We start from the raw sequence: 19425 nt of genomic DNA, 5'->3' as shown, positions 1-19425 counted from the left end.
CACCACCTGGAATTGAACCTAGAGGAAGGAGGAGAAACACTGTAACATTATGCCTCCCACTCCCAGATGCCTACATTTGTCAAGAAGGATACTATGATCAATGGTATCTAAAGCCACTGAGAGATCAAGGAGGGCTAGGATGGATGTGACCTCACCATCCCAGTTCCTCCAGAGGTCATCTCAACTCTGACTAAAAGGGGTCCAGATAAGAAGGAAAATTTGGGAAAATATAGTGCCACTTTACATCAGACAGGATGCTTGTGGACCAGAGTTTTGCCTTTGGGCAGGTCAAGAGAGAAGTATGAAGATCAGAAAGTTTATTGATTAAAAAAAAGCATATGACAAGCAAATAGGCTGCAATTATGGAATGTTGAATGAATATGGAATTGAAGGTAGGATGTTGAATGCAATAACAGTATATGATGGAAGTATAGTGTGCGAATAAATTGAATGCTTAGCAGATGGATAAACACTGAGCAGGGAGGAAATGTGCAATATTTCAGTTATTTCAATTGTAAGGAATATAAGGAATATTTCTGGGGATATCAGAAGTGTGTTGGTTGGAGATACAAATGTTACTTACACATTCTTTTCTTTTCTCTACAGGATGTCTGTGGGGAAGAGTCCAAAAAGTCAAGATGGTGGTTACCACCATATGTTTGAAGCCCATCCATTTTTATGTATATCACATGCACAATGCCCATACAAAAGGGACTTGGCTACAATTGCACAACCACATCTTTTTACAGCTGCTGGGGATGCCTCTGCTTCTCTATTAGTCTGCAGCAATCCTCTGATATCGTGACTGACAAGCATCTCTGTTTTTACATAGTGACTATGCAACATTTCTGGACATGTAGGGTGGAGAGAGAAGGCAATCATTGCACAGTCTGGCTGGAACTCAGCAGGATACTATTGTAATGTATAAAGTTATTGACTATTCCAAAATGTTACTTCTGCAGTGGTTTTGCTTCCAAGTTACTATTAAGCCTTACCAGAGGAGGCAGTGCTATCCCAGTAGTTGTGCAGATAAGCCGAACTCTGGAACCATACCGAATGTAGACTTCCCGCAGTGAGAACTCACCCTGGGATTGAGAATAGAACTCATCTGCATGACACAAAAAAAGGGAGAGAAAAATAGAGGGAGAGAAAGACTAAAAGGTGATAACAAGGAGCAGGAATTGGACTTAACCACAGTGTTGTACGTAATGACAAGGTGGGTTTTTAAAATGGTACCTAAAATATGATGTTGCTACTTGTTTTTGGCACATGACCGAGTTCTCTATCTGTGCCACTGACTGCTGGATAACAGCAAACATTCATTGAAGAGGCATTAGGAAGGACAGAGTGAAGCAAAGAAGGAAGGAAAGAGCAAGCTGCAAGGTAATGGATGGAAGCATCTTGGGATACAGAGCATCTTTTCCCAGTGACCTGATGTGGAGTCACAGATCATCTGCATTGCAGGAGGGCACCTAACACTTATCCGACTTGTGCTCCATCTGTATATTTGCATATAAACTGGAGATTACCAAACAGTTCCAGTATGCTTTCTTCTCTGTGCTATACTATTATTTTATCCACCAATATGCCATAATGGCGTAGTTTAGTACACTGAACTCAAATAAAACAAATTATGCTTCAGTGTAAAGTGTGAGTCCAAATGCTCTTTTGCACCTATGCACATGCATACACTCACTCCTTCTCCCTTTCCTCCTTCTCCTAGCTTGGCATCTCTAACCTTGTGGGCCAGTAGAATTTTTGGAGGGCACAGAGACATTGTGGGGAACATGCTGTATCCCATTAATTTCTTTGTAAATAAGTTACCAAAAATAGGACGGGGCATGGGAATTGAGGACTGTGTTAGTGGACCCAATGTTGACTTCCCAGGTGCCAGATAGGGAGCCAAGCCGTAGATGCACAGTGTATCAAGTTTTCTGAATCTGATGGCATCCCAGAAAGATCTGCATATTCTCTAATAATAATGTTTTATAAAAAGATAACAACTGGCCATCAGGCTACTAACAAATATTGTTTTGTGAAGGTGATGCCCTCCAGATGTATTGGACTATAAATCCTAGTCCACCACATCTGAAGATAGCCTGCTCAGGAATGACTGTTTTAGGAGAAGCCAGTAAGATAATCACATCTCCTGAAATGGAACACCAACTTCACAACCAGGGGCTTCTGCAAGGAAGATCAAAAAAGGCAAGATGGCATCTGTGACCATGTGGTGGCTGCTACCCTCTTGACTTTCTTGACCAACCCTGTGGATACCCCTGTTCACAGCATTGGTAACAATGTTACATCCATTCCTTTTAGAAAACTGACAGCCATTTCAGATTTTAATGTTAAACACTAGGCCATCTGTCTCCAAAGCTTATTTGTGGTTTAAGACCAAACTCGTAAGAATGGAGTCATAAAGCATACATTCATTTTAAGTGCCAAAGTTTAATCAGCCATTCTTCATTTTGATAGTCTCCAGCCACTCAAGGTCAGAATTTCATTAAGTTCAGGGGTGGCAGCAATTGGGTGAACAGGTTTGCAGTTAGGCTCCAGCATGAATGATTAATCCTCTGCTTGCCCTAAACCAGCCTCACCCAGATGAAGTGTGAATGCTGCCCACTGCCGGGCACTTGCGGTGAAGGCATCACCCTCGACAAAAAGATAGCGAGTGCTGATGGTTTGGGAGCGCAGGCGGTTGAAGAGGGACACCTTTGACCCAGACGAAATGCACACTATGGAATTGCAAGTGGGGGAGAGAGAGAGAGAGAGAGAGAAACATGTTTGGAGTTTTCACATGTAATTTAGATTTCTAATAGCTACCCTGATATTGCAGCCCTAGGCACATGGATACAGATGGACTTAACTGAGCAACCCAGGTAGGATTGTTCTGCACTGATGTGGATTGATAAGGATGCTATCACTGAGACACCAGCTCTGCACCCCTGGTTATTCTGCCCTTCACTTGGCCCATAGCTCTTCGGCTCTGTGTTTTCTGTGTTAATGTAAGAAGCTACCTTGCCACCATCATCACCCCATCACTGTTTTGAGTGATGGTGCCTCTCCAAAGGCTCAGGAAGAGAACTTTTCCATCTCCTGCCACCTGATTTTATTCTCTGAAATGCCAGAGCAAAACAAACTCCTCCCATGCACTGGCCTGTCTTATTACCCCAGTACCTTCTTTAACTTCTCCCAGTCTACCATCTCTCCTGGCAACAGGGCTGTCCCCAAGGAGATAGAGCAACCGGTCTTCATGGAAAGACTTACAGTCTGTGTTCTTCAGGGACTGCTTTTTCTGTGAGGGCTTGGAGATCACTTTGATCAGCTTGCTGTGGAATGTGCCAATCTCCTGCCTATTGCTGAAGAACAGCTTCAAGACTAGCCGGAAGTGTTTCCTCTTGTCAGAGTCTGAGATGTAGAGTGCTTTGGCGCAGCTGAATTTCTACATTAAAGGAGGAGGGGACGTTGGTTGACATGAAGTGGAAGAAGGGCTTGAGATCTGGGCTGTTGGCATGTCAGCTTGAGAGAGATTAGTGTGATGGGCAGAAGGAATAACCTTGTGGAACAGGAAGAAGAGCTGCTACCAAGACAATGGTCAGATAAAAGAAACCTGAGTCCAGGGAAGAACTGTAACATGAGAAAATGTCTCAGACAGAACCTTCCCTAGTTCTCATGAAGACAGAGAGGGAGGGGGAAGGGCATTCCAACTTGCAAGATTCTGTTACCATAATCTTAGAATAATAACTGTACCAATTGAAGCGAATATTTGTAGCTCAGGGTTGAACTGTGGAGTCCTTGGTGCTCTCTGAGCCTTGTTTTCTTGCAGATGTTTCATCTGTGAGCATCCTAAACCAAGCCAAATCCCAAAACGCCAGAGAATTCCTGGAAGCCTGGCACTCAAGACACATCAGCCATCAACAGACACATAGAGATAAACCACATTTACACACCATTCAAAAGAGACAATAGAAAAGCCAAAAGACCAGAACACCTCCTCGCCAGCAATCCACACCCAGATATGCAAAAATCAACACTAGGATTAACACCAGATGAACAATCAAACATCACAATACACCCTAATCAAGGAACTATTAACTCAGTTAGACAACCAAATAGCAAACAACAGCCCAATCAAGGAACTCCCAAGGAGAGAACAACACCTCCATCAACACAAGCTGGACAAACCACGGTATATAAACAGAGACCAAGTCCCCACTCTCTTTTCGCACTGAAGATGTTGCCTAGTCTGGCAATGAAATGTCTGCAAGAAAACAACAAGGCTCAGAGAGCACCAAGGACTCCACAGTAAAAACTGTATTGGCCTGTATGGCTTTGGTTTCCTGGTCTGGTCTACCCTGAAGAGCTGACAATAACACAAACTCACTGGAGGAGAGGAAATAACTGGAGGCACTGCAGGAAATAACCTTTGGAAGTTCTCTTCACATGTGAACATTATTGAACAACAACTGTTTATTTATTTAATTTTTATCCTGCCTTTATTATTTTTATAAATAACTCAAGGCGGCGAACATGGCTAATACTCCTCTTATTTTCCCTACAACAACAACCCTGTGAGGTGAGTTGGGCTGATAGAGAGTGCCTGGTCCAAGGTCAACCAGCCGGCTTTCATGCCTAAGGCGGGACTAGAACTCACAGACTCCTGGTTTCTAGCCCATTGCCTTAACCACTAGATCAAACTGTTCAAGTAGCATAGCTATTAATATTATATTTCATATGGACCTTGGCTAAATACAGAGTTTTTCAACTCCATTTCCCCCCCACACACAAAGGTTCATCCCCACAGAACAAAGATGGCATAAAAAAACCAGTGTTGCCTTTGATATTTACACTCTTTCCATTTATATTGCTGGTAGAAAGGTTTTGCAGAATTCTGTAATGTTTCCAAAAATTAGTTGATAAGAGGTAAAAATTCCCAGAATTCTCAGAAATGGCCACGCTCACTGGGAATTCTGAGTGTTAATCTATACATCTTGCATGTCTCCAGACTGGGGAAACTCAAGTTATACCATCATCAGTCTCTTTAAAAATTTGTATTTTAGGAGGACTTATCAGGGATTCTTTAATTAACTTATTCTCACAACAACCAACCACAAGAACTTACTACTACTACTACTAGTACTACTACTATTCTGCCCTTATTTTGTGCAACTCACGGTAGTGTACATAGTTCTCCCGCCGCCTGTCTTCCCACAACAACACTGTGAGGTCAGCAGGGTGTAGAGAGAGTGACTGTCCCAAAGTTATCAAGTCAACTTTCATGCCTAAGGGAGGACAAGAACTTCTGGTCTCCCGGTTTCTAGCCCAGCAGCACCTTAGCCATTATAGCTTCTGCAGCCAATGTCCAGAGTAAGCAAAGTGATACACCTCATTAAATGTACTGTTCCAAAAGATTGATATGTGAGCTTTGAAACACAAAAGAGGCAGAATAAACATTTAAAATGAAATAAGTGGTGTGCTTAAACGGTTAATATAGTCGTGAACACAATGTCTCTAAAGTACAGAGCAAAGTCTTAAACAGGAATCCATTAGATTACAAAAATTAAATTATGATGGAAGACCAGATTATGCAACCCCCTCAGCAAATATTATGAACAAGATGTACAATTGGGAGGACTGTTCAATCAAGAAAAATAAAGGAGCAAGTATGAAAAACATCACTTCATCTCTGATGCCATCTGGCTGGCTTTCAGAGGGACTCCTATCAACATGAGCTACTGCTAGCTCAGCTTGTCATCAGAGAGAATGAAATGTGGGATAAAGCAGCTTCCACTAGAATTTATAATAGCCCCTATTCAAAGCCTTTGTGGTTAATATAAAGGGAGAGGTGATCCGGGATGTTATTCCAGGTGAAACGCAAAATACGGGTCCTGTGGATGCTTTATTGACTTTGCAGTTAGGATATTCATGTCAGCTTTCCTGACTGCAGACAGCCTCCTAGGTTTACCGTTCCCAGTCATCTTGGCGCTCTCTCTATTCTGATAGGCTTTGCTTTCACAATGAGTTAAACACTGCAAACACAAAGGTCCCTACTGTAGCTTCACTGGCCCTCTCCTGGCCTCTGCATTCTTCCAGGGCTGTGATAATGCTGCAGACATTTTTGTTCTATTAAAAAGATGCCAAGTGACACTCTCACTCTTGAACTTTGGGGATGCTCTAGTGTTTTCTTTCCCTATTTATCTTCCAATGGAGGACAGAACTTCTACTTGGCAGCAATCAGTATCAGGCAGAATGAGGCTTTGCGGTGTAATCTCTGGCAGACCTCCCACTGGCCATGAACAACAAAGGCCACAGCAAAGAGAGATGAGTTTCTTTGAAGTCCCTATAAGGTTGACTTTTTATGGCTGCCACATACAGGAACATAGTATTGCAAAAGTGTAAAGGGACCGACTTGTATGAAGGATGGGCATACGGAAGCCCCAGATAAAAGCAGAGGGAAACCAATGGTTTTATGAAGGACTTGGAGGAACTGGCTGATGTTTGAGTGGCTTGATTAGATACAGGTAGACCTCCCTTACTGACTGCCTCATGCAGCAACTGTCTGAAGTTATGATGGTGCTGAAAAAATAACTGCGACCAAGAAGCGCATTTATGACCTTTGCAGCATCTTTCAGTCACCTGTTTGAGATTACTTACAGTCAATTAGTTTGCATTGTCCTGTGCCTGACCCATTTGTTTTCTTTCCCCCTCACAGTGTGGAGAGGTTGTCTAAACAAGTGCTCTCTTCCTGAGCTGCTTTTCACTGCAGCCCAGCTGGTCCCTAAAAAGTGCTAACTGCAAGTTAACAAGCTCAGCTCTGTGACCTTAATTAGCCAGCTGGAAGCTGCTGCCTGAAATTGACAAGACCCTAAAGTCTTCTGTTTGTCTCCTAAGGGGCTCACTAGGCAAACAGCCTCTGCTGGTGTGTTGCTTTCAATGTGTACTCCGCATTGTGTGTCTGCTTACTCTCTTGTAATCCCTTCCTCTCCAATGAATTTAATACAAACATTAAGTTTCTTTTTGCTAATTATCCCAGCACCAAGGTGAGCATGCCAAAGGGCAGGGGGGTGAGTGGGGAAAAAGGAAAGCTGAAGTAAGATTGTAAGCAGTCTCAGTCATGTGATTTTCCACTTAGCGACTGCATCACTTAGTGACTGTGTTGCCAGTCCCAGTTGTGATCACTAAACGAGGACTACCTGTAGTCATTAACAGTTTAGCCCACTAAGGGGCTTGAATTTAGTTACTTTGGAATGGAATCAGAACTTCCCTGTTCTATTCTTATCAGAAAGTATTTTTAGTTACCTGACTTGTGTGTTCTCTCCCCAGTGGGCAGCATTATTGACCCAAATGTGAGAATCAAGGGAGTGCATGATATGATCACAAGGAAAGAGACCTTTCTCTGTGATAGTGCCCTGATCGTGCAACACACTCTGTTTGGAAATGTACCAGCTATATACTTCTTTTTGGCACCAGTTATAAATCAGTTTCTCAGACATGCTTAGGTAATTGATGTAGGCAATTTATTTTAATGTCTTTTCTGATTTCCTGACTGTTGAAAGTTAATGTTTTATCACTCATAATATATTAGGATTTAAAAATATTTCTGTATAATAAGACTGTTTAAATAGAAAAACAAATAAATGAATAAATAACAAAAATCCAAATTAGGCATCACATAAATATGTCTTGCATTTATTGCATACATTAATAAACTCCTTTGGAGCAAGTGGGGAAAAGGACAGTTTCTTTTGCCTCCTCTCCTGGAGTCCTGAACAAAATCCTTGCCCTGAACTGCTCTTTGTATTAATAAAAACATTTACCTATTGGCACTCAAAGGGAGAATTTTCTCATAATCCCAAACCCAACCCATTTTCCTCAGAACCACAATAAGGAAGGAAAGGTTAGCTCTCTTTCTGCACTTGCTGAAATGCCAAAATTAATCAGCTTTCCCAAAGGTTGTGTTTCTTTTAAAAAGGGTACATTACGCTCTGAGGCACATTTAGCACATCTAATCTTCAGAGGCCCTGGCTATCGGCAGGTGCTGCTAAATGCCAGGTCAGTCTGTAATAAGGCCTCCCTCATCTGTGATTTAATCACAGATGAGAGGTTGGACCTGGTGTGTATTCCCTGGCTGGGTCCAGAGACGGGGGGATGGGGTTCCCCTCTCAGAAATGTGCCCAGCTATCCACATAACCTGTTCTCTTTGCCCCACCACTCAGCCATTCACTTGAAAAGAATGAGAAACTCTTTGTCCTCCCACTAAACTTATGTGTGTGATATATGTTTATCGTACATATATACAAACATATGCAAATGCACGGACAGTTTATTTTATATACTGTATATGAATAGCTGTGTGCCTGTGAATTGCTGTGTGTGTACATGGTGTCTCAATGTGCAAAGGCCCTATGCAAGCTTGCCTGCATGCATCCTGCAAAGGGTTCTGCAAGGACCATGAAGCTCCCAATCCAAACATTTGCTCATCAGTCCCCCAATCATCAATCTAAACACCCTGAATGGCAAACATAAAACAAACTATCCATGACACATTGCTACTAGGAGTGCATCCATCTGAGCCAGCTTACCTTGGAATCCAGTTGTTCCTCAAAGGTTAGCTTCTGCATTTCTACATGGTTACTGCCCATGCTATCAAGTCCTATATAGCCACATATCTGGGAACTGGACCCTATTATATCTTTACCTGGACAAAAGAAGGAAGACAAAGATATCACAGCAATATTCTGTGTGTCTAGAAAAAAGCAGTGAAAGCTCAAGCAACTCTGCATTTCTTTTTTTCTGTCTGCTGTAATATCTGCAAGCTATTCATGTTATTACATTTCTACTCCACCTTTCTTCCAGTAGGGAACAATGGCTGCACCAAACACTGAACAGCCTCATTTAGTTTCAGTAGGTTGCTTCTAAGGATGAACGATTCTCTCTGATTCGCTACATATTTCTTTATTAATTTTATTCATTTAAGTCATGTCTTAGCTGCATTTGTAACTTTCCAAGGGAGCAGGCAATATAACATGCACCATAGAGCTATAAGCACTTCTCCCTATATTCAAACACATCTTTTTATCTTCTTCTGAATCAGACTTTAAATGTATTTTCTAAAAACTGTACAAAAATCTGTGCGTGTTTTTGTACACACTTCCATAAGCACAAAAACATGTATGGTATCACATTCTAATATACACTTTTTTTGGTAAAGAATTCTCTTAATAGCTACTACTGGGTATGCAACTATCTTTAATATATGCAAGTTTTTTCCCCCTGTATTTTGTATTTTCATACATTATAGTCTTATTTGTTTTTGTTTTATTAGAGAATTGCATTACAACATTCAAAACACTATGGGAAATTGCGTTCTGTGAATTCATTTTGAAACTGCATATTAAGTCAGTTGTACTTACATGTGAACCAAAAGAAGCACTGTTCCATCACTAGTTGTTTATCATGTAATTTTAGCCCATCCCTGGGAATTAATCATGTATGTTAACAGCATGAGCTTTGCATGTTTATGCAGGTGAAATTGATATATCCTTATCTTCCCCCATAAAGTAGATTTGCAAGAACCTTTTCCTTATAAAGGAATTAAATGTGAAGAGAAAGATGTGTCATCCATGCTTCTTCCTGGGCTGCAATTAGTTTAAAGCAACTACTTCTGCTGATGAAAGGAGGTAAGAAATAGCATTGCTGGTATTGCTTTTAAAATTCTCCACCTACTACAGTCTCCTGTTTTCCACGTGGCCAATTGGATGTCTACCAACAGGGCGTAAAACCCCGTGTAACTCTATGCAGTAGCAAACTGCCTCTGAATGGGGTATTCTGTATATAAGCATGTTGTTCTTACTAGCTCACTCCCATCCACATGCTTGCTGATACGCTCAGAGAATTCTAAAAGCAATTCCTTTGTTTTTCTAGTTTCACCTCTGCTCAATTCAAGTGAAGGTGTGGAATCTCCTATTTCTCAGCATGGCCTGGCAATGCAATCAGATCAGTTTTTTAAAGCCGTGTTTGCCGTATGTGTGGGCAATAACCTTCTTCTGCCCGCTTGATGTGCCAGCAGATCAGGAGTTTCTAAATTCTCTGTGGTCTGGATACAATTCCTATAGCTGTCAGGCCAAGCTACAAACCAATTGCTGCAAGCTTTGTGGCATTTTTTTTTCAGGCTACCAGTTGGCCTGAAAAAGGAATGCTTCATACCCAATGCAATTAACAGGGGTCAAGTGAACTGGGAAACTTGAAGCCAAAGCAAGCTTTAACCTAATGGAAAACACATCTCCTCTTGTTTCCCCTTGGTGCTCTCTGGCTAAGATTGTTCAGAGAAGGAGGAACAGCCTTAAATTAAGCAAAAGGGTCACTGTACATCATGGCTGTAGATGAAGAACAAAGTTGCATGGTGTGAGAGTATATTGATGACTGAATGGGGAGCACAGTGCCAGTGAAAATGACAACAAATGTTAAATACTTCAAATCCATTACCTACTGCAGTGCTAAGAACTTTCCAAGCTTCGCGTTGTTTACAGGGCAAATTATTCAACTCCAGTCCTAGCTTAAAGCAGCCATATAAGATAGGCTACTCTTTTACAGATAGAGGGACTAAAGTTGAATGAAAATGTCTTGCCTATTGATACTGGGTTTTATTTTTAGCAAGCTTTTTAACCAGCTGGTGGCAGGTGCATCTGAAGGCAGAGATATGCAAAATCAGGTAGCATTAGCTAGACGCTCAGCCTTTTGTGTGGTGCAGAGATGACCAATGGGAAGTGAGCATCAACTGGCTGCTGAAGGCTGAAGATCCACCTCTGCCACATTTTGCAATAACTTGGCTCCTATCTACCCTCTGTTACAGGGGTGGACATCCCATGGCCTGTGGGCTGCATGTGACCACCACGTTCTAGTAGTAGAGACACCCATCATCGAAAAGGGAAAACATTTCAACTATGGAAAAATAGATCCAGATTTGCATAACATGCGCATATGTTAATGTGCATATATTGATCCAAAATTAAAAATAGCTTCTTGACTTTGAACAGAAATATTGGGGGCTTGATTCTGTAATACGCTTACCTGAGTCATTTGAGGGCTTTATTACAAAAGGGTCTGGTTAGTAACCTCCAAGGGGTTGACAGATTCAATTATTCACAGGTTCTAAATAAGTCTACCATGTTATTTATGTTGTGAGAACACAATAAACTAAGAGAATTGACCTAGCTTTGCATTGTCATTACAGAGTATGCTACCGAGGCCTGGCAGCATAAAACACACACCTCCCAAACACCGAATGGCTGCAGTGGCCACAATAAGCCAACTACTCTGTGCTTTGGTGATAGGGTGTGGATGCAAGACAGCCTTGCTAGTGCTTTTCTGATACCAAGATTCATGAAGTACTAAGCATATTCTATAGGAGGTGAGTGGGGATTTGTTCACCCAATGTTTACTTTTGACCCAATAAGTGTGATTATGTACTACCATTAAGAAGGTTTGACTGGATTAGTGGCCAGATGAGTTAAGCATATTGAGAAGCAGGGCTAATCTATTTTTAATAGTGAGGAAGACTCAGTAATTTATATGACTATTCCATTTGCAGTTCATGTGTTTATCATTCTGGAATAATTTCAAAACTCCAGGAGTTCTCCCTATCTTAAGGTTTATGTTACACTTAAATCAGATGATCCTTTGAGCAGAGGACTGCCAAATAAATTAGGGCAGATGGCCATTCCCTTACACAACCTGTGATATATTTGTGAATGAAGTTAGTATGTAGACATGACCAATCACACAGTCATTATGAAACCAAAGGGCTTGGCCTGATATTTACTCAGATACTTCAGGTGTATGAGATACCCCCATAGTGAAACCACCTATGGATATAGCAATGGTAAGGCTACCATATTTGAGCTGCAAATATCAGATGACCACTTGATGACAGCAAAGGAAGTTTTCTGCACCCCTTGCTATATTGATTTATTTGAGATTTATCTGTCTCAATCCAAACAGACTTTACACATTGTACAGATACTACCAATAAAAGTAATTCAAATATGCAACCATAGCAATGCAACTAACACTGGCACAGAGGATTCCATGACCAATCTCCAAAAGTCATCCATAAAAGGTAGTTTCTTACCAGCTTTTAGGAAGCCAGGGGAATTGGGTGTGGGGGGGTGTCATCCTTACCTTCAGGTGCAGGTAGTTCAATAGAAGGAAAGCCCCCTCCAAAGAACACCCACCAGGCCCACTCTCCTCACACCTCATAGGAAGTGAGGGCCCTTAGCAGAGGCTCTTTGACAAACTGAGTTGCATGGGGAGACTTTGTCTCAGAAAGACAATTTCTTAGATACTCAGGGCTTTAAAGGTAGCAAGTAGTACTGATTTTTAGAATGCCACTATCTTATGACTCAGTGGTTTGCAGGAAATAAAACAATTGTTTGATCATATAATAATAAATATAAATATAGTCATAAAATAACATTATCATTGATTTTAAACTGGACCATTATAACAGCTCCTTAGGGGTTATCCTAAGTTGTTAAAAAAACACTCCTAAAAGGGTTTTGTTTAAAATACCTTCCAGAAAGTTATCCAAAATGATATTATGGTCAAGAGCTCTGAAGGCTGCCAAACATCTAGGTGGACACAGATGGCTGAACTTTTTCCAATCAAGTCCTGTTACAAGTCATTCATGAGAAGTACCAACCAATTGCCATCCTATGTTTGGGACTGAATCCAGACAGCCACAGTTGCAGGTAATCCATACCCACCAGAACCCTCTGGAATTGCAGCCCTACCACTTTCCCAATTACCTTCCCCAGAAAGGGGGGTTGGAGATAGGATGGTAGTTATCCATTACTACTGGATCCAAGGCTGGCTTCTTGACCAACACTTCTTTTAAAGCTGCAACAGTCTCTTTCCCTCAAAGAAGCACTGACTACTGCCCAGATCCAGCTCCCAGTCCCTTCTATGGCCTATGTAAACAGCTAGGTGGAGCAAGGTTTCAGCCCACAAATGGCTGAATGATCCTAGAGAATTTTGTCCATGTCCTCAAGGTCTACTGACTCAAAAACTTTCCAGGTAACATCAGAGGATGTTATCACTTTCAGCTTAGTAGATTTCAATCACCTGGCTTCCAACTCAAAGCAAATGTGAGTGGTTTTATTCACACAATGTTGGCCAGATGATCACAGTTTACACAAATTTGTTTTTGTGGTCTGAGTTTCCCCAACAGATTAGGACAATCTGAATACTACAGTAAGCTGGCTGACATCCTGCAGATGTAATAAGGACAGAGAAGTAATTCCACCTTGCTACCCTTGTTGCCACAGAATAGGCCTTAATTTGAATTTGTACTGGTCAGTCATATTCTCTTCTCAAATTCTGCCAGCACTGCATCAGGCATCTCTTCATCTCACAGAGGTCTTCAAAAAAAGCAAGGAGCAACTCAGGATGAATGAGCAAGCAGAGGTTGTGGGCAGACCTGTCCAGGACACTGACTGCCCTGGTTGACCCTATATTCCAGAGACTAACAATGTAACAAGAAAGCTGCCCTCAAGATCACTGTAAAAATCCTCAAGTGCTGTCTGGAAAATCTCCACCAATTTCCTGGGACAAGATATATTGATTCCTTCTCCTGCAGAAGCTGGTGGCTCCAATTAATCCTATTATCACAAAGAATTGGTTTGTCCACCACAAAGGATTGATGGAAAACTTCCCCAGGATCAAATCATGTCCTGTCTGTTTGGAGGTAAAAGCTAGATGCAATGTAGCTAGCTAGGTGGGTCAGGCCATAACCTGAGGAAAACCCATGGTTGCCATGGTGGCCATGAATTCCTGAACTGCCTCTGAAAACACAATTTGGGCTACTCCATAATCACCCCAGTAATGAGCTCTAGTAGCTGGGATGCTGCAATACAGTTGGAAAGATGGTGCAATGGCAGTGTTTCTAGTGGTCTCTCTGGCCCAAGTTCACAAAGATGGCTTCATATCTGGCCACCTGTGAAACAGTGCTCCTGGCAATAGCCAGAGTCTCCTGGTAAACAATTGCCACTCTACCTCCTCTGTCTTAGGGTTGAGATGGAAGCACTACACAAAATATCAGTATACTGAGAAGGATATATCTCAGTGATGAAGACTCACACCTCTTCTGCCAGTCAGGTCTTGATAACACACACCAAGTCTGTCCCCTCATCCATGATTAAATACTGGACACAGTTAGATACGTGGAGTCCTTGGTGCTCTCTGAGCTTGGTTGTTTGCTTGGTTGTTTCATTACCTGACTAACATCATCAGTGCAAGTGAATGTGGGGTTTGCTTCCTGTTTATATACAGTAGCTTGCCCTGCCAGTGTTAGTGGGGGTGTGGTTTTCTCCTTGGTAGTTCCTTCATTAGGATATTGTTTTCTGCTTGATTGTTTGTCTGGTGTTAATCCTTGATTATCTGGGTGTTAGCTGCTGGAGAGGATGTGTTCTAGCCTTTTTCTTAGCTTTTTACCGTCTCTTTTGAATGGTGTGTAAATATGGTTTATCTCTATGTGTCTATTGATGGCTGACTTGTCTGAATGCCATGCTTCCAGGAATTCCTCAGCACGTTTGGATTTAGCTTGGTCTAGGATGCTCACAGTTTCCCAGTTGAACTATGAGCTGAGTTTGTCCATGTCTTGAGTCTGTCCATGTGTTGTGAGATTAAGGAGTTTTTATCATGTCTTCTGACTGCTAGTTGGTGTTCATGGATGTACTCTGCTAGTCTTAGACAGGCAGAACACTATATTTTCTTCTATTGGAACAGTTAGATATATTGCAGACAGATTTGGCATTCAGGATTATCAAACAGTAAGTTAGATGATGGTTATCTGAATTTTGCAGTCCAAATATGGTAGCCCAAATAATCTTTTTTTTATCCTAAAATAGAAGGTTTCCACAAAGAGTTTCTTCCTAGTTCTGTCTTCTTAATTTTAAACCTTGGGAAATGGAGATTGATCTGAAATGGACTGTACCTTTAATTTCTTCCTGTTTTTGTTTCCAGCCTGGTCCACTGAGGTACACACATGGGGGTGGGCAAAAAAATCTGATAAGAAAACAAATGATTTAATTTGTGGAATAAACAGTTAAAACTAGAAAAGTTTCTTTGATTTTTTATTTTTTCTGGAAAAACATGTTGCAAAATATTTATTACTTTATAAAAGACATGAAGATGGTTTGTAGGAGAGCCATGCACAGGAAACCATACCATAGTTTAGCATAATGCATGAATTCAATGTATAATGTGGCAAAGAAAGAGCTTAACATTTGTACGTATGTATGTATTTATTTGTCAAATTATCTACCGCCCATCTCACATACAACGACCGGGCGGCTCACAGTTAAATATCAGATATTTATAAAATATCAGATAGTCCTGATAATTTTATATAGGGCTCTAGAGGTATCTCTTGATTTAACTAACTTAAATATTCTCTGGGCCTGGAGAATTATTTAGTAAGAATTGGAAACCTCGGTCTGTTGAAAGAAGTCACCTTGCTAAGCTTCAGCTGATGTTTTCAGTTGTTTTGGAAAACAGATTTACTCATACTATTTGTGCTACTTGCCTTATGGATTAGAACAGATAGAGGATCTCTCTCATTATTTATCTAACATATCCCTGAGATTGATTCTTGTAGGTTACCCTTAATTTTGTATTCTTAACTTTTGTGACTATCATGTATTCTTGTGTTCAAAGAATAAAGTATTGTGACTGTATCGCTGTGTTTCGTGACATACTTACCCATGTTTAACAGTAAAATGTTTTACTCAGACTAATTTTGGGGATTTGTACAACATATAAAATAGTGAACTAACTATAGAGCTGGGTTCACACAAGCCATCAGGCTAAAATGTAGTTGGTAATTAGGAGTTCACTGTGTACGTTTAATAATGGTAATTAGAAATGTTGTGAACAAAAGTTCAAATTGTATAGATTTCTTTTTCATTTTTGATCCTCAGTTTTCTCCATGGCCCTAACAGATTTTCTCTGCCTTCTATTTTAACCCCACTACAGTTGTTGGGGTGGGAGATGGGCTAGGCTGAGAGATATTGGCTGAACTCACAAGGCACTAAGTCAAAAATAAACAACACCATATACAAACCCTGCCCATGACTGGTCCTAAGTCACCTATTAAGCTTCGTAACATAAATTTGAACCATTGTTCAAAGCCATTTCCAACCCTAACACTATGTCAGACAGGCTTTCAGAATAATCCTACAAAACTATGAATCTCAGCATCTATCACTATTTGTGAAGCTGACTGACCTACTGGAAATTGAATTTCAGCACCTTCAGGAGGACCACTACTATCTGGGGAAACCAGGCATTTATGGAAATCAATGGACTATCAAGAGATCCACAGGATATTTCACATAGTATGCACTCATATGCAAAGAAGTACACTTATGCTATCTAAACTACTGCAGAAATTCCTAATCTACTTTTAATAGGAAATTCAAATCATTTCCTACCTTTTTTCATTCCCATAAGATTTCTGAGCAACTTTTGCATGAAGTATCAGCACTGTCTGATCAGATGGGAGCTGAAGATATGTATGCACAGCATCTCGGAGAGGGTCATTTTGCTTTGGATTAGATCTATATGGAAGAACCACAGCAGAACCACAGGTATCGGTGAAAAGGTATCAGGTGCTCACATTCCATTCTGAAGTTCTAAGTACATGACTGGCAGCTTCATGTAATATACTGCAGCAGAAAAATGAGACCTGAGCCAGGGGCAACCAAAGAGGAGGTAAAAAAGTCATGATGGTGGCTGCATGTGGGTCAGCATTACATAACCAATAATTGTTAAACAAGGCCTCCCCTTTTTATATGACTTGAACATGTGACATGTGTAAAAAAAGGGGTAGGGTTTCAATCACATGGTCATGGCCACCATGTTGACTTTTCTGATGAATGCACACACTCTGGACATCCCTGGTCTTACTCCATGAGGTTACTCTAAGAGTAATAAAGATGGTCAACTTGTATCCCCCAGGTTTGACTATGGCTCCCAGACTAAAATTATGTTGCCTTTGGAGTCTCCTTCATCCTTAAATACTAAAAAACAGTAGTGTGGTCTCCTTCCATTTCCACTGCTGACAAGCAATGATATAGGAATATGCTGGAGGTGAATGATCACATTAGTGACAAGGGCAAAGGCATAATTTCAAACTGCACAAGAGAAGGCAATGGTAAACTACTCCTGTATTGTACCAAGAAAACCACATTGGTAGATAATATAAAATGCTGGATGATGGGGCCTCCAGGTCAGATGGCACTCAACATGCTATTGAGGAAGAACTGAAGATCTTTTGGCATACTAATATTGGTTATGACATGGCTAGCCTGAAGCCTTCTGGATGTCTAGTTTCTGATGTCCCCATGAGAAAAAGAAAATCTAAGCTGCAAAGGGAAAATTACATGTTAGAATGTAAGAAGTATGACCATGGAAAGCTCAGCACAGTGAAAAATGAATTGATCACACATTGACAATTAGACATCTGCAGAGTGAAATGGACTGCAATTGGACAGTTGCAGACAGAAGATCATACTGTTTACTAGTTTGGACACAAAAAACAAAGAAGGAACAGTGTTGCTTTCTTAATCAGGAAGGATATAGCAACAACAGTGTTTGGGTACAATGCATTTCATGAATGAACGATATCAATAAGACTGCATGGACAACTCTTTAATATGACAATTATCCAAGTACTGATGCAGAAGAGGAGGTTGATGAGTCTTATGTTCAAGTTCAATTTGAAACTGACAGAATATGCAAGGAAGATGTGCTGCTTGTGACTGAAGACTAGAATGCCAAAGTTGGAAATATTGAGGAAAATGATATTGGATTGTATAGCCTAAGAAACTGAAATTAAGTGGGAAAATAACATATCAGTTTCTCCCAATCCAATGTGTCCTGTTCTGAGTGGGCACATGCACACACAGAAGCACAGTGATGAAATGGGACAACCCAGAGTCCCACTTAGCTTGTCTGGATGGGCTTGCTAGTAATAAAAAGTCCAGAGGAGTGGGCCAAAACATAGTCCAAGTCACAGTCTTGGGGTCAGAATATCATAGTATGGTCATCAGCTGGTCTGAGTAACTACAGAGCAAAGTTTCCACAAGCAGGAGTTCAGGGTGTGAACAGACAGAGTTTCTGGCAGACACAGCAGTTGTTCCCAACAGAGCACTGCTGGGCAGTGATGGCTCTTAAATGGAGCCTGCATCAAGAGAAGAGAATCTCCTCTGTTATGCTCTATGCTCAGCCCTATGTGCTCTAGGGCTGAGAGGAGGTCCTGGATCCAGCCCTTCATCTTCTGCAGCCTCCAGCTGACTTGAATGTTTCTCAGCCATGTCAGCCTCAGATGCCTGGTTGCTATGTTCCCCTGAGGCTGATATTCCTCCGGGGCATTCTGAACACCTTTCTCCATCTCAGACTCTTCTGAGTCTCAACTGACCATCACACAATTATTTCTTTGTTGTTAACACAGTCTTTCAAAAACCCAAGTGATGCCTACAAATAATGGCCATCACCAGATGGTGTACACAGAAATCAAATTGACTATATTATTTGTACAAGGAGGTACAAGAGCTCAGTCATAACAGCAAAGATGTGGCCAGCGGTTGACTGTGGAATATATCATGAGCTGATCATGTGCAAGTTCCAAGTCAAGCTAAATCGGAAGAAGAAAGCATCAAAATTTTTCCTACCCTGTTTCTTCAAGGTCTATAGTGTGTCAAAGGGAAAACCATTACCTATATGATTCTGATCTTTATAGGTGTAGGCACACCACAGCATCTGAATATTTTTTCCAAGGCCATCATTGCTACTCTATTATGGCATCTTTCTTGATTGCTGGTTCCTTTACTGTTGATAGTCAATCCTAAAAGGCAGAAGCTATCCAACATTTCAATGTTTTTATTGAAGGCTGGTTGCTGTACCTGTTGTCATGAGTTGGGTCTTCTTTAAGTTTAATCTCTTCTTTTAATTTTAACCTCATTTTTTAATTTTTCTTTTTTTTAATAATTTTTATCGAAGTTTTTCAACAGACTTAAAAACAGTACAAATTTTGAATTAAAGAAGAATAAAGAAAAGTAATAAGAGAGTGAAAAAGAAATATAGGAAAAGAAATAGGAAAAGAAAACAAAGATTCTAAAGAAGTGGCTTCTGATCTTCTTGACAGTGGTTATAGATACATTTATATTTTACCTTCTCTCTCTAAGCTTGCATCATAATTTCCTTCTTTCCATACACTACCTTTCTAATTTTCAAACTCACAAGCTCGTTTTTCTCTTTTTTCAGCAAAAAGTCCATACGGGGTTTCCAGTCACTAATAAATGTAGTTATTGATCTTTCTTTAATCAAACAAATTAATTTTGTCATGTCTGCTAGTTCTGTCATCTT

At 40.7% G+C, this 19425-nt stretch overlaps 1 protein-coding gene across 1 annotated transcript in view; it reads right to left on the bottom strand.

Moving 5' to 3' along the window:
* Positions 1-19425, bottom strand: part of RBPJL (recombination signal binding protein for immunoglobulin kappa J region like) — a 34603-nt gene that overhangs the window by 9371 nt on the left and 5807 nt on the right. Inside the window, exons 2-7 of the mRNA XM_063297170.1 lie at positions 16491-16616; positions 14993-15063; positions 8583-8698; positions 3268-3442; positions 2598-2735; positions 996-1108 (exon numbers count right to left, since the gene is read on the bottom strand). Of these exons, the coding sequence (XP_063153240.1) occupies positions 996-1108; positions 2598-2735; positions 3268-3442; positions 8583-8698; positions 14993-15063; positions 16491-16616 (739 nt within the window). The remainder of the gene's footprint in view (positions 1-995; positions 1109-2597; positions 2736-3267; positions 3443-8582; positions 8699-14992; positions 15064-16490; positions 16617-19425) is intronic.

Source organism: Candoia aspera, chromosome 3 (assembly GCF_035149785.1).
Source record: "Candoia aspera isolate rCanAsp1 chromosome 3, rCanAsp1.hap2, whole genome shotgun sequence".
NCBI lineage: Eukaryota > Metazoa > Chordata > Lepidosauria > Squamata > Boidae > Candoia > Candoia aspera.
Note: the sequence above shows the minus strand (reverse complement) of the source record. Positions and strands in the feature narration are given on the sequence as shown.